This window comes from Corvus brachyrhynchos, unplaced genomic scaffold (assembly GCF_000691975.1).
Source record: "Corvus brachyrhynchos isolate BGI_N302 unplaced genomic scaffold, ASM69197v1 scaffold62, whole genome shotgun sequence".
NCBI classification, from domain to species: domain Eukaryota; kingdom Metazoa; phylum Chordata; class Aves; order Passeriformes; family Corvidae; genus Corvus; species Corvus brachyrhynchos.
Window position 1 is genome coordinate 3,729,112 of NW_008236629.1, and position 26,620 is coordinate 3,755,731.

Below are 26,620 nucleotides of genomic sequence, written 5' to 3' on the forward strand. Positions count from 1 at the left end.
CCAATGATGTGCAAGAGTCCCCTGTGCACCTCCCTTGGCTGGGGCAGGCCAGGCCAGCAGGAGAACAGGAGAGGGCAGCCCCCAGGGAAGGAGGGGTGGGGAGGAGGAGAACATCTTCTACCCGTGGGGTCTGGAGGAGCTGGGGAGGTGTTTTTCCTCAGAAGTGCCAAGGAGGGAGCCTTCCTCTCCCTCCTCCTGCCACCAACCAGTCACAATAGATACGGCTTCGAATCTCTGGGGAGCCCAGGCTCCCTGCACACAGCCATCCATCTGCAAGGCCTCTAATTAAAATTTCCCCTTGGATACACAGAGTGGCTTATCCATGGACAAGGACATGATTCAATTTGCCTCCAAGGGCTTGGGAACAGCTCTGCTCTTCAGGAAGGAAGGAAGAGAGGAAAGAGCTTGCACCCCAAATATCCACTGCCGACAGCATATGCAAGAGCAATCCCATAATAAGCCGTCCAGCACTAGCTTTTTTAACCTCACTTATTTCCCTCACACAGGAAATATTTTCAGCTCTTCCCTGTGCGAAATATTTTAACACAACTCCGTTTTTTTGAAAAACAATCTGAGGAGCTGCTGCAGGCAGCCCCAAGCTTCAAATCCAGCCAGGGGCTGGGGAAAGGCAGCAGAGCATGGGGTAGCAGCCCCACGCTGACAGCAAGAAGGGTAATCCCCTCTGTGGGATGACCCAGACCCATATCTCCATGGATCTGAAGGAGAAGCAGGTGGAAACGTAGCTGGAAATATTCCCCAGCCCTGGTCACAGCACATGTAGTGTGTGTGTGTAGGGGATCCCATGGAGACAGGGACCCAAACAGCTCCTGCTCTCCTCCCCCAGGCCAGGCGCTCCCTCCTCTTCCAGCTGGGATTTTTTAGGCTGATTCAGACATGGCCCTGACAATATTTTCCAGGCGACTCCCAGACATTATATAGATAGTGGCAAATCCCTTGCTGCAGGCTTCCTGTTTTACCACCCTCAGCACCACGCAAATAGTGCTGCAGATGCTGCTGAAGGAAGAGCAAGTCCTTGGGATGGGAATGGTGTCTTGCAGGGGTTTGCCATGGTAGCACATGGAGGAGGGGAAACCATTAGTGTGGGCAAGGCTGGGTCCACTTGGGATTTGTCCCTTTGAAATGCTGCAGCTACACATTCTGGCCTCTGCTGGCCCATCAGTCCTCCAGAGAGCAGCTCAGTTCTTGGTGGAGGAATCAAAACTGGGGCAGTTCTCCATTCAAAATTTCCCACAGCCAGGGAGTTTCCTTCAGCAATGTGAGGTGAAGGTATTCTGAACCTCCTGGAGCCCAGCAAAAGAGATCTGCTCAGAATTCAAGGATATGGTTTTCACCTTGTGACAGGAAAGTGTTGGCCTGATATGTTGGAAAAAAGAAGTTCAAAGAAAGAAGTCCCATGAACAAAATACTGGCCAACAGAGGTGTTCGTAGGATATGGGAGGAGTGGATGGTGAGGTGTGGTAATAGGATGAGCAGGTCGAGCCTCCAAGTCTGCAGAAGGCTTTCCATGGAGCTGCCTTGCACAGGGGTTAAGCTGTAGGGCAACTCTCCCAGAAAAAGAAAGAGGCCCCAGACCTAAATGCCACAAGGAAGAAACCCAGTGAGCACAAGGAAGAACGGAAAAACAAATCCGTGTCAAAGTTAGAAGCTATGGTTAACATTAAGAAAGACGGAAGTTTCCAAAGGAATTACGTAAATGTTTGAGTGATGAAGGAACAAATTTCTTGCAGAAAAGCTCAAGGAAGGCATAAGGAAGCTCCAGTACATTCTTCAGAGAGGTGTTTGGCTCTGTGAATATTAGGTGTAAGTGAGGGTATTCCACAGGGGCCAGAATGGATGCACTGTTCATACTTGGATACTTTCCTATGGAGCATCTGACCTTGTCCCCTTCCCTCATTTCCTGCCACTTGGGCTAGAGGAATGCATCATGGGTGTGGGCCACCATTCCCAAAGCACTTCCACCATCCTGCGAGGTCAGACAGAGGGAAGACCTGTCACAGACAGGAGGTTCTGCACAATGTTTTAGAGACTCAGGTGTGGCTCTTTTGGACCAGGCTTCTCCACAGAATCACCACATGTTGGAAGGATGAGGCTGATGAAGATGTCCCTCATGGCACTCTCCTACACCTTTACACCTTGCCTCCTCTTCAACATCCCACAAGTGTCAAGTGGACAGGCACTGTGGAGTGACATGACACCAGATGACACTATGTCTTATTTCCAAGGATGACACTGTTAGCAAAACACAAGCCTTCTGCTCAGCAGCAATTGTAATCATGGTAAAAGTTCGGGCAATATCACTGGGGAAACCTGTGTCTGACTGCCCTTTGCTTTCCCAAAATCACATAGGACCAAAGCAAAGCACACGGCTCCCATGCTGCCCAGGACATACCTGCTCTCTCCAATGTATCCCCAAAAGAGCTCTCCATGCTCTTCTTCTGCTGACAGCAGCCTCTAGGAGCTCTCCAAAGGAAGGCCATCACTTTCACATCTTGTGCCAGTGCTGTCCTACACCCCACAGCAACAGTCTGCCATGAAATGGGGTTAAGGTTTTTGGGTTTTCCTATTCAGGGCTGCTGCCAACCAACACACCCACCCTGTCCATGTAGCTCCATGCTATCTTCCTTGGCAGGGAGTGCTTTGGGCACAGGATGTTCATGCCCTCAGGCTCCAAACCCACCAGCAGGTCCTGACAACACTCCTCAATGTTCAGCAGATACCTCACGAATGCATAAGCTGACAGCAACTTTGTGCTGTGTTTGACCATCAGCTACACAATGATGCAAGTAGAACCCCAGGAGAAGCCATCCCAGCAGTGGATGAGGACACAATTCCCTTTCTCCAGTGAGACCTCGATGCACTCATCAGTGTCCCAGAAGCAGGGCTGCCCCATTCCATGACAATCCCCATGGAGCCTTGAGGCGTGTGCGGAACCCTCCCCGTGGCAGATGCAAGGTGATGACACTCAGGCTGCCATCACTGGGCAGGCAGCTCATGTCAGTGAAGATGTCACTGATGAAGCTGTCACTGATGAAGCTCTCAGTGCTGTTCATGCACAGCCCCTGCCCACTGCCGATGTTCCCCAGGAGGATGCAGTCAGTCATCTGAGTGATCATGGGGCCTGTGAAGGGGCAACACACAGGTTTCTGACCAGTGGGCTCCTCGGGATGTGGCTTTTTCTCCCAGTTCTCCCTGAGGGATTTCTTGGAGCTGGCGTGTGGTGCAGGGGACTGGAATAGGGCTCAGAGCCCCACAACAGCAGCAAAAGAGGGACAAGTGACTGGAGAGCTCGGCCTTAAAGGGGAGTGTGCTAGAGAAGGCAGGGGAGGAGCAGGGGTGGGACTGGATCTGTGGGCCTGCATCAGGGACCCCATGTTGTGGACTGCCCCTCTGCTCTCAGCCTCTTCCATCTGCCAAAGAGTATAAAGGACTGGTGAGACCGTGAAAACTCATCTCTCCAGCTTCACGAGCAAGGTGCTAAGAGTGACCAGGGTATCCTGCCACATTGCAGGACTATGGACACCACTTCCCCACCCTTCTCTTCATGCATTTCACTTTTATACTCACCAGGTTTGGACAAGTGCCCATAGGAACAGAATAGCTTCCCATGGACACACATAAGTACTCACACATGGCTGCTTTCCATATAAACACTGGCCTTGAAGAGAAACAAGGCATTTTAATGATCCCTTCCACTCCAAAGGGGCACTCTTTGGTGTGGGCTTCTGGAAGAGTTTGCAACTCAATGAAAGCTGGAGCCTGGAGGAAGCGTGACATTTCAAAATGAAGACACAAAGGGCTGAAGAGAGGCTTCAGGGAGAAGGCAAAAATCAGAAAACTCCTCTGGATGAAGCCCCTTCAGACCATGGTAGTACACAGGGGCTTCAGTCTCCAGTGATGGAGAGTCTGTGTTCATAAGCCAGGGTTAGGATCGCTCAGTTCTCAGCTCAGCCCTGGGCACAAACCTCTCAGGAGCTTTTCTCACTTCTGCCCAGGGCCAGAAGCCTGGATTCTTCCACAGTGTGGCCCCTTCTCCACGACCCCAGGCTGAGCTGGCAGTCCGCTGGAAAGTGAACGCCTCTGACCAGCACTAGCCTGTGCCCAGGCCTTCAGCATTTAATGTGTCCAGGAGGTGATCCCTCTGGAATTTCCACCCAGCTTGCCCCTGGATAGTATTACCGAAGTGACCCAACACCTGATCACAATCCTTCATGTATATGCACATCCTCAAAGCCTGGTTAAGACCAGGGTATGACCCAGAACGTGTCTGGAGAACAAGCTGAGACCTCTGTGTGCTCAAATGAGTATGGTTGAAACATGTCTTTGCTCTCAAAAGGTCTTTCATGTTCTCTGTGCCAAGACAAAGCATCAGCAAGAACATGGTGTTAGTTTAAAAAAAAACCAAACTGATAAATCACAAAGCTCTTCTCTCCCCAAGATTAGCAATTGCTCTACAAACCAGTAGCCATGCAAGGAACGATTCGCCAGAATTTATCCAAGCACACTGGCTTTTTTAAAATGCTGTGTGACCCCAGACACTTCATTTTACAAAAAAAAGCTGTCAGCTGCAAAGACCCTTTGCAGCCTCACCTACCTGCACACATTGAGAAAACCTTGGGAGAAGACAGCTGCAAGGAGATGGGCCTCTGGAAGCTCTTCTGGAGGTGCTTCTCAGTCAGGTTTGGCAAGGGAGGGGATCAGTTCAGAGCAGGAGAGGGCTGCACCAGGAAAACTCAACACCCAACCCCACTGAGCATCTCTCAAGAACATCCCCAAAGCCAATTAATTCACAGGGTATCTGAGACATGAATTTTCTTTTATGAAGGCAGACCTGAGTTTAGCACATGTGCAAAAGCTGGGGGTGGTGTGGGATGAGTGCATCCAAAGCAGAGAAACCTTCAGCAAAGGCCTTTGCAGATATGAACACATCCTTTGTCACATCCAGGGTGAACACCAAAGCTAAGTGTTTTAACTGGACTGTCTTAAGTGACAACCTTCATGCCAAGGTTCAGGCTTCTATGTCTAAACTGCTCTGACTCATATGTAAAAGTTAAGATGAAAATGCTCTCTGTCCAGGGCAAAACCAGATGCCAGCTGGGCTGGTTCACACGTGAGACAGCCACCTCCTTCACAGGCACGGGGCTCTTCACCAGCTCTTTCTTCCAAGGGGGCAATGCTTCTCATACTAAGTCAACAATGACTGATTCACAGCTCAAAGTGCCCATTTCCCACAGAGAGCTTTTTGGGCTCAGACAAGGACATCTGCAATGTCTGTGTTCACAAGCAGGGTCATGAAACACTTGTTTGCAAACCCACCATCTTTCCAGATACTGCTCACAGAACGTAAAATACAATGTGGGTTGGGTTTTTTGCAGGTCAAGGCCCCTTTTCTGCTCAGTTAAACACCTCTTCCTAACTGACTCTGTGCCTGCTTCTGCTCAATTTGAGTGGCAATAAGTGCCTGCAGGGGTTTCATCACCCCTCTGTGAAGTCAGAAAAGCTGGTTGAGAAATTCCCATCTTGTTGACATGCAACAAGTGATCACTGATGACATTCACCCAGAATGCCAAACTGCTTCGGGGAGCACTTTTTGCCCAGCAGCACGAAAGCTATGAAATCCTCATGCTGCTTCTCCTTTGGCTCCATCCTGCCTAGACCTGAAATATGGAGAAATGGAAAGTCTGTTTTTTCCAGGTCTGCCCACAAAGTTCAAATTGGAACTTTGGGAAGCACCTCCGGGCACCCATTATTATTCCAGCTTCTCAGACTGGACTGTTTGGGGCTTTTACCCCACCCTTCCTGCCCATGGCAGGGTAAGGTGCATTGAGATGTAAAGTCCTCCAAAAAATATTTCTGCATCTAGAAGCAAAACAAGCCCAACCTGGGGCAGGAACAGTCCCAGATACAAGAGCCCCAGCAGCAGTCGGTGCATGGGAAAGGGACTGGGAAAAGGGAGCAGGAAAAAGGGGGAGAAAAGGGTAGGAAAAAGGGGATAGAGAAAGGGAATTAGGGATTAGGATCCAGGAGCTGGAGCTTTTAAAAAATAAACCCATGCATGACAAAAGTACACATTTTGCTCATAAAATTGCAAGGCATAAAGATGCTAGCTAAGGAATATTTATAAAGCAGGCATGCTTGCTCCTAGTGAGAAGAGCTTAGATGCTCTTCAGCTCTCAAAAACTCTAAGACTAGCCAAAAAATCTGTGGCTGGAGGACCGCCAGCCCATACCCAGGCCGAACGATGACAGCCCGTAATCATTTTTATCTCACTGCAGACGACTGGTGACAAGCACATATGAGGCTCAGCCTTCTCCTTGTGCAGCTCTCCCATTTGATTTCCTTAAGTGCAGGGACAAATACCAAAAAAAATAACTGAATGAGGGAATAATTCACTTTGAGGGGGACTTCCGGAGGTCAGAAGTCTTGGATCTGGACGTAAATAATTGAAATTATAAATCTTAATAACAAACAAACACCTCAATTTTCAATGCTTCTTGTCTCTTTTAACAGACCTCTACTTGGCCTAAGCCCTGCTTTTTGCCTTGCCACTGAGCTGCAAAGCTGGTAATTAAATGCAGAGAGACAAACTCCCCATCCACCACCTGGGCACCTTGGATGGCTTTGGATACCTGCTTTTGCCCCCCTTAACCCAGCAGCAAAACCCACTTTGCCTCTGTGATGCAGGATCAGGCAAAGGCTGGCTCCTGCCTCCTGGAAAAAGCCACTCGAACGCCTCCAGCATTGCCACGTGGCTAGCAACTGGGCCTGGAGCTATGGGAACGGGCTCGCACAGCGCTGCTGCCTTCTCTCCCTCTCGCACACGGGCTCCATCTCCAGAAGAAGAAGCCTTGGCTGGTGAGGCTCTAACGGAGGCCACAGGCCAGATGACACAGAGACGCAGGTCAGAGCACGTACTGCCCTGCCCTCTAGATGCAGACACGGGAATCCAGCACAGACACAAGCTGAGGAGTTGGTTTTCCCCCTCCTTTACTTCTCGTTGCATCTTCCACCCTCCAAGTGCAGGAGGAGCATTGCTGAGGCAGAAGGTGCTCAGACATCTGGCTTTGATGGATGAGGGACAGCCACCCCCGCCAAGGCCACAGGGAGGTGAAAAGGAGATGGCTTGCACACAAGACAGGGCTGTCTGCCTTCCTGCAAACAGGCTCCCGAGCAGGCTGTGTTCATTTGGGGTGAAATAAGGCATGAAATGAAGCCCAGATCCACCAGCCCTGCTTCAAACAGCTGCCAGCAGATACTAAGAGGATCCTGCCAGAGGAAGAGAGTGCTCAAAGCCATGCTGTAAGCACACACGGCTTACTGAGAAGGAGAAATGATGACGGAGGGAAAAAGCAGCCTTGGCGGTGCATTAAAAACTGGAGCTGGGTGGAGAACATCCCCACCTGCTCGCCTCTCCCTCCTGAACAAACAGCTCGGTTTGCTGAGTTTTACTGCACAAAGGCTCACTCCAGGTTGCCCAGAGCCAGTCCAGCCGGGTGCTCGCTCCCACATCCCCTGGCCTTTCCCCTAAAAGCACCACGGGCTTCCCTCTCCAGCTCTGCTCACCCAGCACTGTGTGGGTGATCCAGGCACTGAGCAGGGCCAAACCTGGAGAGAGAAGGGGCAGGCGCTGGTATGGGGGGTAACATTTCTCAGGGAGGGGCTGTCTCTGCACCTCCTTCAACTGCACCTGTTTTGGGAGTAATATGCACATACTTTTATGCCCAGCCCCATAAATTATGCAGTGAACCTCAAGGCTATGACTTCAAAAAAGGAAAAAAGCACACACACACAGAAAATTAAGAAATGCCTGTTCCAAACACCTCCAACAGCCCTTCTCGATGCTGCATGGCCCTAAATCACCACAACAGCATCACCAAAACCCAACCTGGCAATAGATTTGGAACCCTAAACCCAATCCAGAGATGTTCCCTTCTGCACAGCCTGTTTTAGGCTGATTCTAAGGTTGAGACTGAAGGCTGAGGCTTTAAAACATCCCTTTACAAGTCTTTCTCAGGTGACTGATTTCCTCCTCCATCTCATTAGCGGCTGCCAGCAGATGCTGTTTCCCCAGCAGAAGCCACACTTCGCTTGTTACAGTCATCTCAAAACCACCCTGTCATTTCTCCCCTCCTCATGGCCACAACGAAGCCTGGAGAATATTTATCAAGAGGCAGACACAGCAGCAGCTTTTTATGGTTAAGCTCAGGTCATTAATCTCTATTGAGACTTTTCATAATCTTCCTCAGCTTCATGTTTGTTTAACTCTTGGATAGTCGCTCTGTGGAGCTCTGGGTAATCACAGATTAATTGCTTTTTAATATTAATAGCTTTCCATTAATGTGCCAGGCTCTCTCCCCTCCAGAGCCCAGGCAATAGCTATTAGCACTGTGCCTGCAGCTCCCTGTGGTGAAAAGGACTTTGTCTTTGGGGCCAAAATTCTACAGTATGAGCCGAGACCTTGCGTTCTGTGGCTGCTTTGTAGCAGAAGTATTTTAGAGCAGAAGCAATTCCCTCCTCCTCTAGCCCAATGCCAGGAGCTTCCTCCTGCAGATGGCTCAGAGAAGCTGTTCTGGAGCCACCCCAAACTGCAGCGTACTCAGGGGCATGTAGGGGCACCACTCCAATGCCCTCATCTTTCTAGGAGTGATCTTTACTTACGTAGCCCCACACCAAGGCCCCACAAAGCAGGGTGGGACAGGACACGTGGCCACAAAAACCTCCCAGATCAAACATGAAACCTGCTCAGAAGTGATGTGAGGGCTGCAAGCCAGCCTTTACCACGGTGGTGTGATCACAGTGTGAAAGCAAGAGCCTCAGCCCCTCTACCCTGGCAGGACCTCCACGTGCCAGAGGTGCAAAGCTTGCTGTGCCACTCCTGTAGGACCATGTGAGGTGAATGGAACTGACACTGTGCATCTTCATCTCTGTGGTCCATGGGGATGGTCACTGGTGAGTCCCAGAGCTTGAGTCATCTCAGTGTGCACAAATCATCATGGGCTGAGAACAGGCTAAGTGTGAAGCCACATTGCTTCCCATTTAGCCTCTAGCCAGGACACAGAGCACACTTTGCAGAGGCACTAAAGAGCTACTCCTGTGTCTCCAACACCTTCCTCATCCACCTGTATTCCTTTTGTCAAGCCTCTTACATGCTTCAATACCTTGGTCTTGTTTAAAAGCCTTCACAGGACACATAAAGCCTTTCCAAGAACACACTTCTTGCCAAGTTATTCACAACCAAAGAAACTTCCTACCCATGCCACCGGCACGTTAACCCTCTGCTTTATAAATACCAATGGACGCTGGTTTTGGATGAGCCTGAAGCTCTGTGTATTTGCCCCCCAGCCCACGAGCAGTTGGGATGAGCTGGCTCTTGCGCCCATGCCATTCCCTCTAGTACCCTCTCCTCCATGTCCAGCCTTGCCCTGTCCCAGATGTTACACAGGGCATGAGCTGCACCAGCAGCCAGATCATCTCTTGGCCAGAAGCAGTCCCGGTCCCCTCTCTGCTGACAATGAGCTGGGACCAACATGTCTAGAACTTGCGAGCAGAAGCCACTCACTCCTCCACAAGCCCACCATCCTGCTCTCTGGGTGGAGGAGACCCCCACTATCTGGAGTGCAGGGGCAGCTTGAGGTGGGACTTCAGTTCCAGGGCTTTGTCGACCACTTCTGGGGGCTGCAGGATGTGCCACTGGGCGAGGGGCCGGCGTGGGTTGGACAGCATGTCGGACCAGTGCCGCAGCTGGTTGCCCGTGGCTCGGCAGCCCAGGAAGAGTTTGCCAATGGGCTCATTCTTGGTCACTTTGTCATGATCCCAGACGGAGATGACCACATCCACATTCTAGGGGGGACATAAGAAAGAGAGTCAGTGGGAAGGGGGTTGTTGCAGTCTGGACCTGCTCAGCCCTGGGCACTTCAGGGAAACCCACCTGGATCTGACTGAAAGGCACCTCAAAAACAAACACCTCATTGAAGTAGGGGCTTAAGGTGTTTTTCTTCACACTTGTCTTTTTTTTCTTCCATTTCTTCCTGTTCAGTATGAGATGCACCTTGACAAAAGGATCTGAAGAGAGAGAGGACACACCTGGCACAAATGACAGTTTTTGACTGAAGAACTCAGCCACAAAACAGCTTTCCTGAGCCATTCCCAAGGAGATCAGGGCACCCCACTTGTCACTCCTCATGGTGAGACAGCCACCTCAGAGCTCACCTCCTCCTGCCAAGCTCCCTGTACGATCCAGCCATGACATCTCCTCCTGGGAGATACCTCCAGCACTGCCCAAAGCTGGAGTATCTGTGCTGAGGGAGGCTGGGAGTCAACCAAGGGCTGGGTATGGTGGTGGCAGCAGGAAGCAGGTCTTAGCACCAAGAGCTTTCAAGGCTTTGCAGCTCTTGGTGCCACCACTGGGGCCTGGGCAGGAGTAGGAAAGTCTGAGCACAAGCAACCCCAACAGACCTGAGAGTCCATGAGAATCCATCCGCTTCAGTTGCTTGGCTTCCAGGATCAGCACCGTCAGCTTGCCAGTGCTGGGGACGTAGCGCAGTGAGAAGCAGATCTCACCCAGATGTTCCTCCTGAGATGGAGAGATGCCAGCAATTAGTACCAGGCAGGAGTCAGCTCACCTGAGGCTGGAGCACCAGGCTGGCCCCAGATTTCCTGAGCCTCCCCCACTCTCATGCTTGCCCCTAAGGGCTTGCTTCTTGGGGTGGTGGCAAGCCAAGCAACAGCACATCCCTCCCAGCAGAGCTTCACACCCACTAGGACCAACCTCCACTTTACTGGCCACTGCCAGGTCACTCCACTGCTCGATGACATGCTGCAGGTCGATGCTGGCCAGGGGCAGCCTGACCTCACCAATGATGTCATGCTTGGCAAAGCGGTTGAAGTCATAGATCTGCATCACCAGTGTGGATTCAGACACCTCAGCCTGGGGTACCTGCAGGGAAGGACCCAAAATCCCAGACTCACTACTCAGTGGGAGCCCTGCCTCATGGGATGGAGTGGCAGATACAACAACAGGTACGTTGTACAAACTGTACATACTCTCTCACATTTTCCAATCCTGGTTGTACAGGCATCTCCCTGTCTGGAGAGGTTTTTGCTCAGGGAGCACTGTCTATGCAATACTCTTGATGGGAGCAAAAAAACATCATTGGCTATAGTTTTGTACCTGGAAAGTGAAGCTCTCATTGAAGATGGGGTTCAGAGTCTTGCGGTAAACCTTGGTCTCATATCTCTTTTTCACATCAGACGTTAGGTAGACGATCACATATGGATCAGATGTGCCTCCGCTGTCCATGGCCTTCAGCTCAACTGCCTGCTTCACACCAACTTTCAGCTGGAGAGGAGTGAGGCACAAGGTCACTGGGTGGAGGAGGATGGGCTCAGGCAGCTGGGGGCTCAGTGGGAAGTGAGTGCAACAGTGAGGAACGCCTTTACACCAAGCAGGCATGAGAGCTGGTGGGCTGCACGCAGGTGGGAGAGGGTATGCCCACCTCAGTGGGCAGCCAAGAGGGACCACACAAGAGCACAGCTGTTTCCCTGCTGTGCCATGGCCATGAGCATCCCCACCTCCTGTTTGCGGAAGTTGTACTCCAGGGAGTACTGCAGCTTTCCTCGCCACTTCTGCTCTACTCCCCGCTCCAGGTCCTCCATCTCAGGCTGGACCTGCAGCAGAGAGCAACACTACCCTCAGGATGCACTCAGCCATGTCCCTGCCATGCCGTGCTCCCACCAACCCTGGGGCTGGGCAGTGCAGCAGCAAACCTATCAGGGAGGAGGGAGGTGGGATTGAGGGGAAGGCAGGACGCACAAGGCTGGTTGTGGTGGAGTTGCTGACGGCACACAAGCCGATTCTCTCCTTCTTCTTGTGCTTCTTCTTGCTACAGCAGCACTTGACAATGCAGATGAGGAAGAGAAGGAGGAGAACGGCCCCTGCTACAGCCACGGTGATGAGCGCCCATTTGGGTACTGGTGCGATGTTCAGGGAGCAGAGTTGGATAGAAGAGTTAAAACCAAGCAAATCATTTAGAGCACATTTAAACCCCTTCCTGGTGCTTCAGCATTAAGGAGTTGTACTTTCAAAATTGCCCCTAGAATTCTGGACAGACCCCATGCAGGGAGACTGAGGCTGAAGACCATTCCCCAAATAGGTAGCAAAGATACCCTCTGCTCCTGAAGCAGCATGGTACCACTCTGCAGTATTCCCACCCTGATGGAGCCCACTAGAAAATGGAATTTGAAGGGAGGGTGAAGTGAATACACAGCCTCAGAGTCCAGCAGCTCCATCAGATAATGCTGCCTGAGAGAGCAGGGCAAGAGACGCTGTACTCACATGGGATCCAGCTAAGCCAGCTGTCCAGGGAGCCCGGCCAAGCCGTGGTGGTGATGCTGGTGTGTGGGGAGGCCGTAGTCCTGCCTTTCCTGGCTGCCACTGCCATGGCTAATCTGGGGTGACCTGGGAACACAGGTAAAATTAACAGGGTGGAGATTTCCTTTAGGGTAGCATGTGTGCTGACCGTGGCCCCAGGCTTTAATGAGAGCAAACACAATTAAAATATAGAGCCCAGGGTAAGCGATTAGAGCTTGGCCACATTGACAATGAGATGTGAAATGGAGCGGGAGGGAGCCACTGGCAGGGAGGGCTCCACGCCAGCAGGCCCCTCCCATACAGCCTTCTCCTTCATATCCTTGCAAATCTGCTTACTGAAAGGGGAAAGACTGGGGTGGTCGAGGGCGTTTTGAACAGAGGAATCACCTGTCTGCAGGGGACAAAACCAAGAGCTGTTGTGTGCTGGCTCCTCCCTTGGCCAAGCAGCTTGAGCTGAAGAGTTTGCTCAGCTCCAGGAAACCCCCATCATCAGCTAAAACCCCTTTTTGGCTATTTTCCCTCTTGTCGCAGGGCTGAGGAACAGGAAGGTTTGCTCCTGGGCTTGCAGCAGGGCTGGTGCCCTCGTTGCCGGTGGCAGTGCTGCCACAGGCTGGGGTCACAGCGGCTCGGAAACTTTCCGTGAGCCTGGCCTGAGCACATGGCAACGCTGACACAGCCTAAGGGAGGGCTTCAAATTTAAAGCAGGATGCTTTTACAGCATTGCTTTCCCCATGGCAAGGCTCTTATTCTAGCATGAACGCTTCCTCATAGCCAAATTCCTTTCGCGTCAGCCGGGGAGGTGTGCCCGGAGCCGTGCTGCGCGGTGAGCGGGTCTGCAGCCACCACGGCACGGCTGGCACCCAGCCCCGGTGCCCGGCCTGCCAGGTATGTGCCTCTGCTGCCCCAGCCTCCTGCTCCGCGTCCCAGGGGGTCCCTGCTCAAGCAGCCAACTCCGCCTCGCTCTGCCGGCGCTCTGCCCACGCTCTGCCCATCCCAAGGTGCTCCTTGCATGGGGATCTTCCCGGGGAGGAGGAAACCACGTCTGCACTTCCCCTGGCTGAGCCCGCGAAGCCAGCAAGAACCCTTTCTTTTTCCAGCAGTGTGCTTTGCTGCATGTGGGCATAGGGCTGGAGCCATCCCTGCGGCGGCATGGCTGGAACAATGCGGTGCAGGTTAAATGACTTATCCAGGGCCACCTGGGACGTCTGTGTCATTGGACACCCGAAGCTCAGGTATTTAAGAGGTGCCAGGCTGCAGCTTTGGAGTGAAGGGTGGACAGGACAGTACAGGCGAGCAGGCACCCATTCAACACAGAATTAAGGGTGTCAGTACCTTTTGCTTGTGTCACATTAGTTTAACACTGACCCTGGTTTAAAAAAAACTCTTTATCCCAACCCTGAAGAATGAACCGAGCCACCGTTTTGGGAACGATGGGGACAGACCTGCTGCGGTGCAGGACAGGAGGCATAGTCTCAGTGGGCAGTCTGCAGGGAGCATCGAGCATCCATGCTCCTGGAAAAGGGGCAGGGAGAACCCTGATTCTTGCTCCCACCCTGTGCTGACTGGATTCCCGAATCCCGACTTACCGACAAGTATCCTTCCCAGTGTCAGTCTCCCTTCCCTGCTGTGCAGGCTCCAGTTAAGCCACCACGTGTGGCAGGGGCATGTTGTGGGCTGAGATGGGACCCACCGGGCACGGAGCTGAGAGTGCAGACGGGATGGTGGCTGCACTGCACAGCCGAAACAGGAAAGTCTGCTTTGCCAGCCCAGGAACCGGGTGGCCCCAGCAGCTCCGCCGGCCCCACCTCGCTGCTGACCCAAGCGGTGCTCATGCAGGCGAAAAGCCAGCGGGGAACTCCCTGCTGGACCAGGAAGCAAAACCTGCCCTCCTACCTGCAAGAAGCTGGAGGGCATTGCTGCCCAGCTCCGTGCACTGGGAAATTCACTTCTCCAAGTTATCCCTGCAGCGATACTGGGCTGGACTGTGTGGCTGCAGGCACTTAGCACAAGGGAATGGACACTTGCAAGGGGATGGGTGCATGACCGCATCCATCACTGGCGAGCTCTGCACTTGGGGAGCCCAGCTCCTTGGCCCACAGGGCATGCACTGTGTGAGGGCCTGTGAAATGTGTGTGTGGATGAATGGGAATGCCCCGCTCCAACCCAGCAGGGAGGACAGACAGGACAAGACAATACTGCTTGAGTGGTTTCATCCTCCAGCACCAAGAGAAGCACCAGGCACACAGCCAGGAGCAATTTCACAGGCTTCCACTGCACTAAATTTATGCTTGTAAACTTCTTCCCTTGCTGCCAGTTCAGCAAAGTCTGCCCCAAACCTGCCTTATCACCACGTAAATTTGGGGTGGTGTCAGAAGCAGGGAACAATGCTGCAAAACTGCCAGTGCCTAATGGCTGACGTAGTCATGGGAGGAGATGCCGTGGAAACCAGACCTGTCCCAGCTCTGGGCCACCAGTCCTTCCAGATTTTCACATGGCCACCAAGGCATTGCCACAGTGGGTGCCTAGCCATGGGAGAGGGGCTAGGGCTGCCCCTCAGCCACCCAAAACACAGCCCCACTCTCAAGGGCCTTGCACTCCTGCTGCTCAGAGAAGCACCATCTCCAGGAGCAGGAGAGGCAGGAATGATGCTGCAGGAATGATGCTGCAGTAAACCTCCAAGGGAACTTTTTGCTCTAAACTGGAACTCCCAAAGGATGCATGGGAGAAACACATTATGGGGATGGGGGAATAGGGAATACTAAAATTCCAGGGAATTTTAATTCCAGAGAAAGTGTGTCTGCATATGCACACTAAAAGCTGAGCACATAAGTAGCCTTTTCAATGGGTGTTTGCTAGAGACAGCTAAAAGAGAAGTGATTTAGATCTTAGGAAGAAATTCTTTATTCAGAGGGTAATGACACACTGGAACAGGTTGCCCAGAGAAGTTGTGGCCCCATCCCTGGAAGAGCTGAAGGCCAGGTTGGATGGGGCCCTGAACAAGCTGATCTGGTGCATGGCATCCCTGCCCATGGTGGAAGGGGTTGGAACTAGATGATCTTTAAGGACCCTTCCAACTAAAACCATTCTATGATTCTATGATCTCAGTGAGACCAAGCTGCACAGGACTCTATGGGCCTCCCTTATTTTGGGAGGAGATGTGGTGATCCTGGTGACAGCCTGGTGTCATGTAGGGGGACAACTGCTTGGCCTTAGTGGAGGTGAGCTTGGTCTCCTTTGGCAAGAGCCAGGCTGGGCAGGCTGCAGCAGTGGACCACTTCCAGCAGTGGGGAAAGGGAAAAGCTGCAGGATGATGTTCTGTGTCAGCCCCCCTCCTGTCATCCTCTCCCCCTGTCATAGGTTAGACCAAACCACTACACCCCCCCACACCCCTGACGGTCGCACTCTTGGAGAGAAAAGGGGTGCTGAAATATGCCAAGACCATGAGCCCCACAGGGCTGAGTGCCACACAGCCTACCCAGAAAAGTAAAATCCTAACCCCAAAATCAACCTTGCTCAGGACAGCGTGTGAGAGATGGCTTTCAGAAAAGAAGGGGAAAGAGACCCAAAGCCATTACGGTAAAATTGCAAATGCGCTGCACCCAGCCACGCTCTGCACCTGCCTTTGCTCCCCGAATCCCTGCACATGCTGCGACTCACTCTGGACCGGGTACCCTTATTTTTTCCGGTCAAAAATACAACCATTCAGGGGCTGGGAACTGAGAGGACCTCGAGAGGCATGCTATAAACACTCCGGCTGCAGAAATAAGACATCGCGGGAGCGCTTGTGGACAGTGATCAGCCACTGAGCACAAGCTCCCAGGGAGCTCCGGATGCACGAACAGCGCCGAGTCCCCTCGCCAGGGTGACCGCGGCGGTGTCCCAAGCCAGGGCCAGGCGACCATAATCCTGTGTAATGCACGCTGGGAAATGCAGTCTGGCCCGGGCACGACGCCAACCAGCTGGCTGCCTACAAATCCCAGCACGCCGGGAAGCGGAGCTGCGCCCCATCCCGGCTCCTGCCTGCTTCCTGCAGCGCGGGCAGGGGGAAATATAAACAGCGGCGCCTTGGGCAGAGTTGGGATGCTGCCGCTGGACAGGCTGTGACGGGAAGCAGAGGCAGCGCTCGGGGTGAGTTTGGGCTTTTCTCTCCAGCAGAACCCTGTGTGTGGGCAGGGGGTAACATCTGCTCCCTGCTAAGCAGCCGTAGGAAGAGCTGCGGGGACCGGCAGCACCCGGCTGGAATGTTTTCCTGCGGTCTCGCAGCGAGACGCGTGCCTGTGCAGATCCGTGTGTCTGTATGCGAACAGCACTGCGGCTTATTGGGCAGGGGGATGGGAGGGAGAACTCGGGCTTGGTTTTGCAGCGCTCGGAAGAGAGACAATTCTCCGACCAGGAAGGGCTGCTCAGCTCCTTTGCCTCCTTGCATTTAATTTTGACTTTCAGAAAATACTTGGCTGAGATGCTGGCAGAAGAAAGCTTCTGTCCGCTCAGCTGGGCGGGTGTTTGCCACCCTCTGCCCTGCTCTCTGGGAGGAGACCCCTTCCCAGCATGGGCCATGGGGTGGAGGAAGCAGAGGGATGCTCAGCATCTCCTGGCTTTCCAGGCACCCCTGGCTGGGAGAGTAGCTCTGCTGCAGGACTTTCCACTCCTCGGGCAGTCGGGGAGTGCACATGCAAGCACTGAGCCCCCCATGGCAAGGCTGTGGCTCTCAGGGCTGGCCAAGTGTGCTGCCTACTGGCCCAGGCACCACTTTGCTGTCCCTGACAATAAACATTAATTAAATAAAACTGGGGCAAAAGACAGGTCTCTGTGGAGACCCTGACTTGTCCTTTACACTGCATGTTGGTTTTGAGCTCTGCTTGCACAGCCCCCCAGCACAGCAATCAGGTAGGGCTCACAGGGCTGTGGAGGGGCAGACCAGTGCCATCGCGGGGGTCTCACCCTGTATCCAAGCCCTCACCACACATCTCTACTTACTCTGGCCTTTTACAGCTGCAAATGAGCTGCTGATGCAGTGAACTCCTTCATTTGTAGATACAAATTCACCATTCAAGCAAATGTAGCAAAAAAGGCAACAAGGATGTGAACTAGAAACCTACCTGTAAGATCTAACCTATTTTGGCTTTTAAAGACAGCCTTAGTTTGCATGGAAAAGAGCTCCACAACAACTTTCAGCAGTTCCACACAGAGAAAAATACTCTGAGAAAAACAAACGTAAAAATAAAGCAGTGATCTGTGTTTGAAAAGCCACTTTTCCATCACATTTAATTGGAACTATTAGAACAGTTTTTCTTGGAGCAAAGCTGCTGTCAGCAGAAATAGGTTCATTTGGGCTGCTGTACTTGGCGTGTAGGATGTTTCCTGTCTCCTTTCCACTCTTCCCCTCTCTAGATTGACTATATTATAATCTGTCAGTTTAATTTTATATTTTCTCTTAAAGGCTGAGATTTGAAGATGGCAAAGCCGGAAAGCACAGTCATAAACACCAATGTAAAACAGGTAAAAGGCTGTTCATTACAAAACACACATCCTGTATTTCCAAACCAGGTTTTGAAATGCCATTGCAGGAGAGAACACACCACAGCCCAGAACTGTGGTGGCCTGAATTGCTCATGCCTGGGTTTCAGCAGAAGTGGCCTGTTCCAGGGCTGCTGGGCACCTGGTCCCAGTGAGGTCCATGTGATTTCCCAGTTGCATGGACAGGGCAGGTACATTTGCTCACACTTAAATTTTGGAGCAGCCAGGGAGAAAGCAGCAGCTTCTCTACACACAGAGAGACTTTATCTGACTGTCCAGAACAGACACAAACGAAGGGTAAAACAACCAGTACGTGCAGAGAAACCCAGCAGTACCCAGCTCAGCACGAACAGATGATTGTGGCTGTGCTGTGCCCACAAACAACAAAATTATGAAGCAATCCCCTCTGTGTGAGCTGTCCTTGGAGCATGTGGCACTTATCAGACAGGTTAGGGTTTCACAAGTGCCAGCCCCATCCTTGGTGGCCTGAAAATGAAGACTGGGTGTGGTACCTCTGGCATCAGGAACTGTGACACGGGGTGATACCTCCAGCACCCAACCCCACCACTCTGGTTGGTGCCCCCTGCTCACCCCACCTCCATGAGCTCCTTCTCTAATGTCCCCTGACTCCTCTTTCCTCCCTGTCCTGCAGAAGGATCCCAGCACAGCACTGGTCATTGCTGTGACCACCAGAGCCATTTTCAGTCTGGAGGAGGAGCACAAGCTCTACCTGGAGAAGGGCAAGGAGGAGTACACAAGGCACCAGCAGGCCAACCAGGACAAGCCCCTGCCACCAGGCACAGCGTTTGCCTTCATCCAGGTGAGTACCACACCTGGCTAGGGGCACATGCAGACACTCACAGCATGGGGTGAAAGTTCCGCTTTCCCAGCTTTAAGTCTCAACTTCAGTCACAGGGTGCAGTTAGGCCTAGGTGCAGTTAGGCCTTGCAGGGCATCGAGACCTGTGCTCCTGACCAGACTATCTCCCCCCTGGTGAGGTATCCTGCTCTCTGCCCTCCTGATGATGGCTTTTGCAGGATGGTTGCTCTGTCTGTCTCTCCATAACATGCCAGCAGTGCCATAGCTGACAGATGCAGCACAAACCACTAACCTTAACTACAAAAGAGCTCCTGCAAAGCCACTGCAGTCATGCCTCTTTAAAAGAGTCCCATCTTCTCCTCACAGGCAGTGCAGTATGTGAACAAGAAGATCCTGGAGAACAACCCAGCAGAGAGGGACCTCTTTGACATCCTGGTGCTCTCCAACAACAGCCCAGAGAGCGGCACGCGCATCATCAACAGCGCCAAGCACTATGGTAAGGGGGACCCATCCCCGGTGATGCCTGATTCCCCTGGGAGGCTGCAGAGCAGATCAGGCACCACAGTGGATCATCAGTGGCAAACAGAGAGCCAGGGGATACAAGGGGAAGGGGGGAAGGGGTTCTCCTGGAGCCCAGCTCCCTTCAGCCACGTCCTTCAGACCAGGAAGTCTGGCAGCATTTTGCAACGGCCCAGGCATGTTCAGGCAGCTACTGAAAATAAAAACAGTTCTTTGAAAAAAACACCCTAAATCCCAGAGTGCTGTCATGAGGAATGCTCATTTAAGGGAGGGATGGAGGGAATATTTAACTGCACTCTGCAGTTTTATAGGAGCAACAACAGATCAAGAAGATGCAGCAAGGACACAGGCAGGTTCCCCATACACCAGTGGAAAATGCATTGCTCTGAGCTCTTGCTCTCGCAAAGCACACCAAGACCCCCGGAGGGTGTCAGGGGCTGTGAGGAGGATATTGCTCCATAAGACTTCACTCACATCCCTTGTCCTGAAGGCCTGGAGATCTCCAAGTTCTGCTTCGTCAGTGATGAGGACTCCACACAGTACCTGAAGTCCCACGGCGTCAAGCTGTTCCTCTCAGCTGACAGGACAGATGTCTGCAATGCCCTCCGGAGAGGTGAGTTCTCCCCTCCATCCACGTCCCCAAACCCACCACACTTTTTCCAAGCAGCTCAGTACCAAGAGACAGCACCAGAACCTGTGATTTCACAGGGACAAGGGGTAAATGCCACATTGATTACTAGTACAATCCTGAACAGTTCAGTCTCCTCTTCTGTCCTTACCAGTAGCCTGCAAACACACCAGGGTTGCTCAGATGCCCTCACAAGTCACTGAGTGCATTATGCATCATTCTGGACGTAGCTCTGCCATGGGCTGGTCATTCCCTGCCTGGCATTTAAGCATTTCTAACCAAAGATGCAATTCCATTCATCAATGAGAGTTTATCAGTGATTCCCAGGACTTTGTGATGATGCCACAGAGATTTGCTGTCTTGGTACATGCAGAGTTACTGTGTGTTCAGTGATAGATATAAGCGCATGCCTGACCTCAGTTGGAGGGAGTGCAGTCTCCCCATCTTGTCTAATGGGGTTAATCACCTTCTTATTAATTTACTTGGGTATGAGCACATCAGCTGGCCACTGTCCTTCAAGGTCAGGAGCAAGCCATCTGCAGTCTGGACTTTCCTTCACTACACAGCACATTCCTGGAACCTCCTTGAGAGAATCATTGCCCTGACAAGTGTCTCCCATCTGGGAGCCTGGGTCCACATATGAGGGTGGGCAGGGAACAGCTTGTAGGAAGAGACTGTAATTAAGCCAATTACCGCAATCAATGGAGATGCCAGCCCATATTATTCACACCACAGAGTGCTAAATCTGGGCATTAAAGATTGAGGCTTGGCAGGGTGAGCAGGCACCAGGAGGAGGGCTGCTCATGCCTTGACAACCACCCACCATCTCTTACCACACCTCAGTATCTCCCCAGACCTCGGTTTCCAATCAGCAGCACTTTCTCAGGGGATGACAAAGCCGTGGAAAGGCTGGGCTGATTCCCCCAGAAAGCTCCCTGGCTTGGAGGCCCTGGCATGGCGATGTGGGACAGGGCCACAGCAGATGTGTAGGGAGCAGCTGGCCATGCATGAGCTGCCCCAGGGAGGGGTGTCCCTCCTGACCCCACCTTGCTCTGTCTCACAGGGGTCTCAGCAGCGCTCGTCTTCCAGCAGGAGGTGCAGGCCCCCAGCACTCCACTGCGCGTGGTGTTTGATGGGGATGCCGTGCTCTTCTCCGACGAGACGGACCAGATCTTCCAGGAGCAGGGGCTGGAGGGGGCACTGCAGTACGAGCGGGCGATGGAGGCCATCCCCATAGGAGACGTGAGCATGCCACCTTGCTTTCATGGGCACCCACAGGCTCTGCAATCTCTCCCGTTAGGGCTTTGCCATGAGCGGTCAAAAAAGCACAAATCCTTGCAGATTCCCTATGCATCCACTACTCAGTCCCTGGTGTGGGCCTGATTTGGAGTCTCACTGGAAATGGAACTGCTATCTCCTGTAAGTGACCATCAGCTCCTAAATATCTAGGATTGTAGTTACTCCCAACATCACCTTTTGTAGGCTGTGACCTCTTGCTGTCTAAGTTCCTGCAGGACTCAGACCCAGAGGCACTGCTTGCTGGGATATACCTTGCTGGTCACTTTGGGATTAGGATGAGCACCTTAAGGCTCACCTTCCTCCCAGGGACCCCAGTGCACAGCACCAGTCCCAGCACTGCCCAGTCCTGCAGCCCACAGGCATTGTGTGTTCTGCACAGCCCTGACAAACCGTGGAAGAAGAACAAGTGGCTTGTACAGGCAGAGTAGGTGTTTCCTTATTTCCCACACACTCCCAACTGTCTTGCTGTGCTTCTAGGGTCCCCTGAAGGCTTTTGCCATGCACCTTGGGAAGATGCGTAAGAAGTTCGGCCAGGAAAAATCCCCCATCCGCACCTACCTGGTGACAGCCCGCAGCGGCCGGGACATGGGCATCCGGGCCATCAAGACACTTCGGGAATGGGGTCTGCCCATCGACGAGGCTTTCTTCATGGATGGGGCTCCCAAGGGCCCCATCCTCGCCCAGATCCAGCCTCACATTTTCTTTGATGATGGACTTCATAACATCCAAGGGGCTCAAAATGTGGGGGTACCCTCTGCCTGGGTCCCCTCCTGCTGTTGATGGGCTGCAGGCCGGCAGTCCTCCCTCCCAGCAGCACAGGTAAAACTTCTGGTGGAGAAGGAAAGACCTCCTAACATGCAGCAAGCAAATCTCAGGGAAAGGGGATGAGAGCATGGACTCCCATGCAAAGCTTGATGTGTATTTCTGCTCCTGATAAGAGGTCCTCTGCATCTTAGGATAAAGCCAAAAGACAGCTGCTCTGGGACAGAAGGACACCTTTGCTGTGACACTGAGGACTACAGCTATGCCATGTAGGACCTGGGGACTTCTCTCAAAGAAATAAGTGAAGCTAATGCCACCCACACAAGCTGAAGGAAGCAAGAAAAAAATGCTAGTTTTGGCTGTGCTCAGACAGTCTCCAAGATGGAGCAGCACAGGAAGGACATCAGCCTGTTGAGCCAAGTCCAGGGGAGGGCAACCAAGATGATTAAAGGGATGGAGCAACTCTCCTGTGAGGAGGGGCTGAGAGAATTGTCATTGTTCAGCCTGGACAAGAGAAGGGCTCAGGGTGACCTAACTGCAGCCTTCCAGGACCTGAAGGGAGCCTACAGGAAAGATGGAGAGGGACGGTTTACAAGAGCATGTAGTGACAGGACAAGGGAGAATGGCTTCCAACTGAATGAAGGCAGGTTTAGATCAGATATTTGGAAGAAATTCTTTACTGTGAGGGTGATGAGGCACTGGAATAGATTGCGCAGGGAAGCTGTGGATGCCCCATCCCTGGGAGTGTTAAATCAGGTTGGATGGAGCTCTGAGTAACCTGGTCTAGTGAAAGGTGTCCCTGCTCACACCACGGTGGCTGGAACTGGATGATCTTTAAGGTCTCTTCCAACCCAAACCATTTTATGATTCTATGATTTATTCCCAAGATCTCTGCCTAAAGGGAGCACTCAAGACCCTGCCTCACCAGACACACTCAGCCTGGTTTCCTGAGGAGGCTGATGTGCTAGTGAGTGCTTCAGGTAGCTCCAGCCAAACTCAGAAGAGGGAGAAAGACTTCAAAACTGTAAAGGACCTACAAACCTTTTAGAAGGTTTGAAGAAAGCCAGCCCAAGCTATTCCTCCTCATAAAACAGATTATAGCACAAGACAGCTTTCTTTAGGCATGCACACTGCTCACAGAGTGCTTTTGGGAGATAGACCTGTAGCACACTCAGCTCCTGGAGCCACAAGACAGGGACAAGGCTACAACCCAGCACTGAGGTCCGTCCAGGAGATGGAACAGCTCTAATGTCCCACCAGGAGAGGGCACTGGAGATGGGCTGTCTGCAGGGCAAGCCATGGAGGGGCCGGGGCTGCAGACAGCACTGCAGGGGCTGGGGCAGGACTGGGTGCTGCGGCCAACCTTAAATGGATCTCCAGGCACATGGGTGGAGGGCATGGGTGGGGGTCTCAGGAACAACTGCTCCTTGCACATGGGGTATGTGGGTGTGCTAGGTTCCCTGCCCGCCCCCCCCCCCCCCCCCGTACAGGGATGCCTTTCCTTTGGCAGTTTGGACTCCGTTCCTAATTTTCCTGGGGACCAAGCAACTTGCAAGTTTCATTTGCAGGTTTTCTTTCCCCAGGGCTGGATGGGAGTTGCCACTAGAGGCTACTGTGCTGCCTGGGGACAGGGCACCTCAAATCCCTGCCCACTGTCCGGAAACGCCTCATAAAAAAACTGGCCGCACAGGCGGCAGCGGGATTATGGACAAGGAGATAAAGATGATGCTGGCTTCATTTTTTAAATCTCAGTGTAATAAGAAAATAATTATTTTTAAAGGCTTCACAAGTGTTGCTCTCACCAAAGCTTTTTTCCCCACAATAAATAAATAACCGAGTATCCCAGTGTGCATGCTTGTTCCTCATGCCTGTGTCTAGCAGTGTGGGAGGAAGGGTGGGATAACTCAGTGCTCCTTTACACACATTCATTTATTTATCAGGTGTTAGACATGTTCATCAAAATGGCTTAAATACACAAGAAATCTTCAGTGGGCTTTGGATTAGGCCCCTGAATGTCATCTTGTATCTGTGTCCCCAAGCTCACTCCTGCTACCTTGGGCATGGGGACTCTGCACATCTTGCCTCAGCAAGGGGAGCTGCTGGCCCTGCCATGCCACTGGCAGAGGTCCTGTCCCTGCCATTGTGGCAACCATGTGGGTCCAAACTCGAGGCTGCTAGGGCAGGACAGGGATGCCCATGTGCACAGATATGATGGTAATCCACCTCCAAGGAAGCAAAGCCTGGCAGGGTCTTGGCACCAGCAGTCTGGCCCCTGGCCCTTTTGCTCAGTACAGATGCTGAAATTAGATGTTTTGAGGTAGCAACATCAACAACATCAGCCACTCATCATTCACTAATAATGCTAAGCAGCCGTCAGCTGAACAAACATTAATTACAGGATGCTCCAAACATGCCCAGTAAGCAGGTGCAGACATTCATCCCACTTTCATGCAGGTCAGATACCACCAGGCTCAGCAGTATGATCCAAGTGCCCACCCACAGCCCTGCCCACCAGGCACAGCCCCCTGCTTCTGTGGCAACTGGTGCTGGGGACATGGACCCAGTGCTGGGGGTGACCATGCTCCTGGGCATCCACCACTCCAACCCATTTCATTTGCTGATGGCTGGACAGGGCCAGCAGGAGCTTGGTCACCGCCTTGGGCGAGAGGAAATCAGCTGAGTCAAGAGTGGTGGGGACAGGCCCATGTGAGCTGCTGCAGCGCGTGGGATGCTGAGGCAGGAGGAAAGCGCCACATGCCTTCCTCCAGCACTGTCAGCACAATGGGGGATGACAGGGCAAAACATGCCCAAAATGGGAAAAAAGGAAGGAAACTCCGAGCTTGTGGGGTTGCATCATATAGGGCCAAGTACAGCTGCTTGAGGCCATGGTTCAAGCTTGTAGCATCAAAACTGCCCTTATTGCCCTGCTCCAATGATGTGCCATCAAAAACCGCCCTTTTCTGTCCTGCTCCAAAGATGGAGCATCAAAAACACCCTCTGTCAAGGACTGCTGCAGCTTCATGCCCTGCTGCAAGGACAAACTTGCTGTTTCTGTCTTAGAGGCCTCTGTAATAAGTTCATTAATGCTTGGGATGCTCCTCAGGTTTTGGCTTTCTGAGACATCTTAAGCTCCCTCCTTGAAGGGATTGCTGATGCGCCAGGCTCTCATGCTGCTGCTGCAGCCTGAAGAGGGTTTAGCTGTTGGGGCTGGTCGTGGCATGCTTCTCTGACACCCGTTTCAGGTTTTGCTGGCCAGGGCAAGGCAGGAGCAGGCCACACTGCCGTGTCACCACCACAGATAGGCTCCCTTTGAAGCCTGCTGAGTTTTGCACCTTTCCACTCCGGGAAAAGAAGTGCAAAGGGGTGCAAAGGGGGCTCTGAGGACCTGCACTTGATTCTGACCATTGCTTTCCAACAACCCCCCGTGACCCCAGCCAAAGCTGCCTGGTGTCTGGGTTCCCCTCTGAGACACCCTCCTGGTCCAGAGAAGGAGGTGGGCCCCTGCTCTGCTCAGCCACAGGCAGGCCAGCTCCCTCCTCTGCAGGGCCCAGTTCTGCCAGCAATGCCAAACAAGTAGCCCTTGTTTCGGGGTGGGGCGCGTGACCCCAGGGATCAGAGGCTGCAGCTGGTTGGCCCTGAGGAGTTGTGCGAGACCTTTGCCCAGGACCATGCCCTTAATCCCCGACTCACTGCACTAGTCAATTTAGGGTTGCAATGCTAAAAACAAAACAGCTCGGTGCTAAGCAAGAGAAAGGGTTTTATGAAATGGTGGTACTGCAGGGAGGGAAGATTGGCAGGTATTTATCTGCTAATAGAGATCTGCAGTGGCAGTGTCCGAGCTGTTCAGCTTCATTGACTCCTGGCTGCAGCGGGAGAGGATGCTGGAGGCTGCAGGACCTGGGCGCAGCTGCAGTGTCTGCCGAGGATGCTCCCACACCTCCCTAACCTACAAGCACCTTTGGTCACGAGCACTGAGCAAGGCATCTTTACATTTTTGACCATAACCCTAAGTCACCCTGGTGGCAGTGTACCTTGAGAAACACTCTGGAGTTCTCAGCCAGAGAAGCCGAGATGCCACGTCCCACGCTACAAAAAATTATTAACAGGCTGTTCTGCATGTAGAACGTCAGAGGGAGGGTGTGTGAAGCCACAGACTGTTTGCCAGTGTGCTTAAAACTGGTTTCAAGAGCTTAACCCCAGGCAGTCACACTGAAAATAGTGGCTGTGGTAGCAAGTGAAGATGGAGCTTAGCAGAAAGGTGACAATAAACTAGAATTCAGAGCCTTTGTGGAAATAGTGACACAGCAGAAACTGCTCTAGGAGGTCCAGGTCGACTCACCAAATCACCAGTGAGAGCTGGTTGCTCCCACTCCAAGAAAACACATTGCAACTTTTAAGCTGATCCTTGGGTTGCAATTGGGTGTTGACCCTCATCTTTCTGAGTCCATACTCCTCTCAGGATCAGAAGTCTCAATTGCTTCAGTGTTTTGTCACATGCAGGAGACATGATTGCATAAATGATGGTCCTCTTAGGGCAGTTTCTGCTGGAAACTAAAGGAAATAATTAAATGACATCTAGTGCTGGCAAAGAAAATTAAATGGATGGTGTGCTTGGATGTGGCTGGAGGCACTTCTCTGCATCATGATGGAAACCCCACCAGCATGCCAATACCCCCCCCATCTGAAGC

The 26,620-nt window shown here is 52.5% G+C and overlaps 2 protein-coding genes across 4 annotated transcripts; one reads left to right on the forward strand and one right to left on the reverse strand.

Annotated features, from left to right (window-relative positions):
• Positions 1-7,809: 7,809 nt before the first annotated feature.
• On the reverse strand, positions 7,810-15,330 carry SYT8 (synaptotagmin 8). Its single transcript, XM_008644280.2, has 9 exons — positions 13,975-15,330; positions 12,353-12,475; positions 11,831-11,988; positions 11,590-11,685; positions 11,189-11,356; positions 10,787-10,954; positions 10,474-10,591; positions 9,947-10,080; positions 7,810-9,858 (listed from the first exon to the last, which is right to left on the reverse strand). The coding sequence occupies exons 1-9, from the start codon at positions 14,435-14,437 to the stop codon at positions 9,625-9,627; spliced, it is 1,662 nt and encodes a 553-aa protein (XP_008642502.2). The 5' UTR covers positions 14,438-15,330; the 3' UTR covers positions 7,810-9,624.
• LOC103624937 (cytosolic 5'-nucleotidase 1A) lies at positions 13,187-23,782 on the forward strand. 3 transcript variants are annotated; one of them, XM_008644281.2, is made up of 9 exons: positions 13,187-13,273; positions 16,095-16,516; positions 17,829-17,887; positions 18,558-18,725; positions 19,091-19,220; positions 19,734-19,856; positions 20,935-21,113; positions 21,648-21,989; positions 23,516-23,782. In XM_008644281.2, the coding sequence occupies exons 3-8, from the start codon at positions 17,843-17,845 to the stop codon at positions 21,948-21,950; spliced, it is 948 nt and encodes a 315-aa protein (XP_008642503.1). In that variant the 5' UTR covers positions 13,187-13,273; positions 16,095-16,516; positions 17,829-17,842; the 3' UTR covers positions 21,951-21,989; positions 23,516-23,782. The 3 variants fall into 3 exon arrangements, with proteins under 3 accessions (XP_008642503.1, XP_017582113.1, XP_017582114.1); XM_017726624.1 differs by lacking the exon at positions 23,516-23,782 and having other exon boundaries at positions 21,648-22,405; XM_017726625.1 differs by lacking the exons at positions 16,095-16,516; positions 23,516-23,782 and having other exon boundaries at positions 21,648-22,405.
• The last annotated feature ends 2,838 nt before the right edge of the window (positions 23,783-26,620 follow it).

Excerpts from the sequence above, each read along its gene's own strand:
- SYT8 (XM_008644280.2), bottom strand. The coding sequence starts at position 14,437 with ATGCGGTCATGCACCCATCCCCTTGCAAGTGTCCATTCCCTTGTGCTA. Across the intron at positions 12,476-13,974 it reads ACTGGGAAGGATACTTGTCG|GTCACCCCAGATTAGCCATG; the intron begins GTAAGTCGGGAT and ends CTGTGTTCCCAG. Across the intron at positions 11,357-11,589 it reads ACAACTTCCGCAAACAGGAG|CTGAAAGTTGGTGTGAAGCA; the intron begins GTGGGGATGCTC and ends ACTCCTCTCCAG.
- LOC103624937 (XM_008644281.2), top strand. The coding sequence starts at position 17,843 with ATGGCAAAGCCGGAAAGCACAGTCATAAACACCAATGTAAAACAG. Across the intron at positions 19,221-19,733 it reads CAACAGCGCCAAGCACTATG|GCCTGGAGATCTCCAAGTTC; the intron begins GTAAGGGGGACC and ends CTTGTCCTGAAG. Across the intron at positions 19,857-20,934 it reads CTGCAATGCCCTCCGGAGAG|GGGTCTCAGCAGCGCTCGTC; the intron begins GTGAGTTCTCCC and ends TCTGTCTCACAG.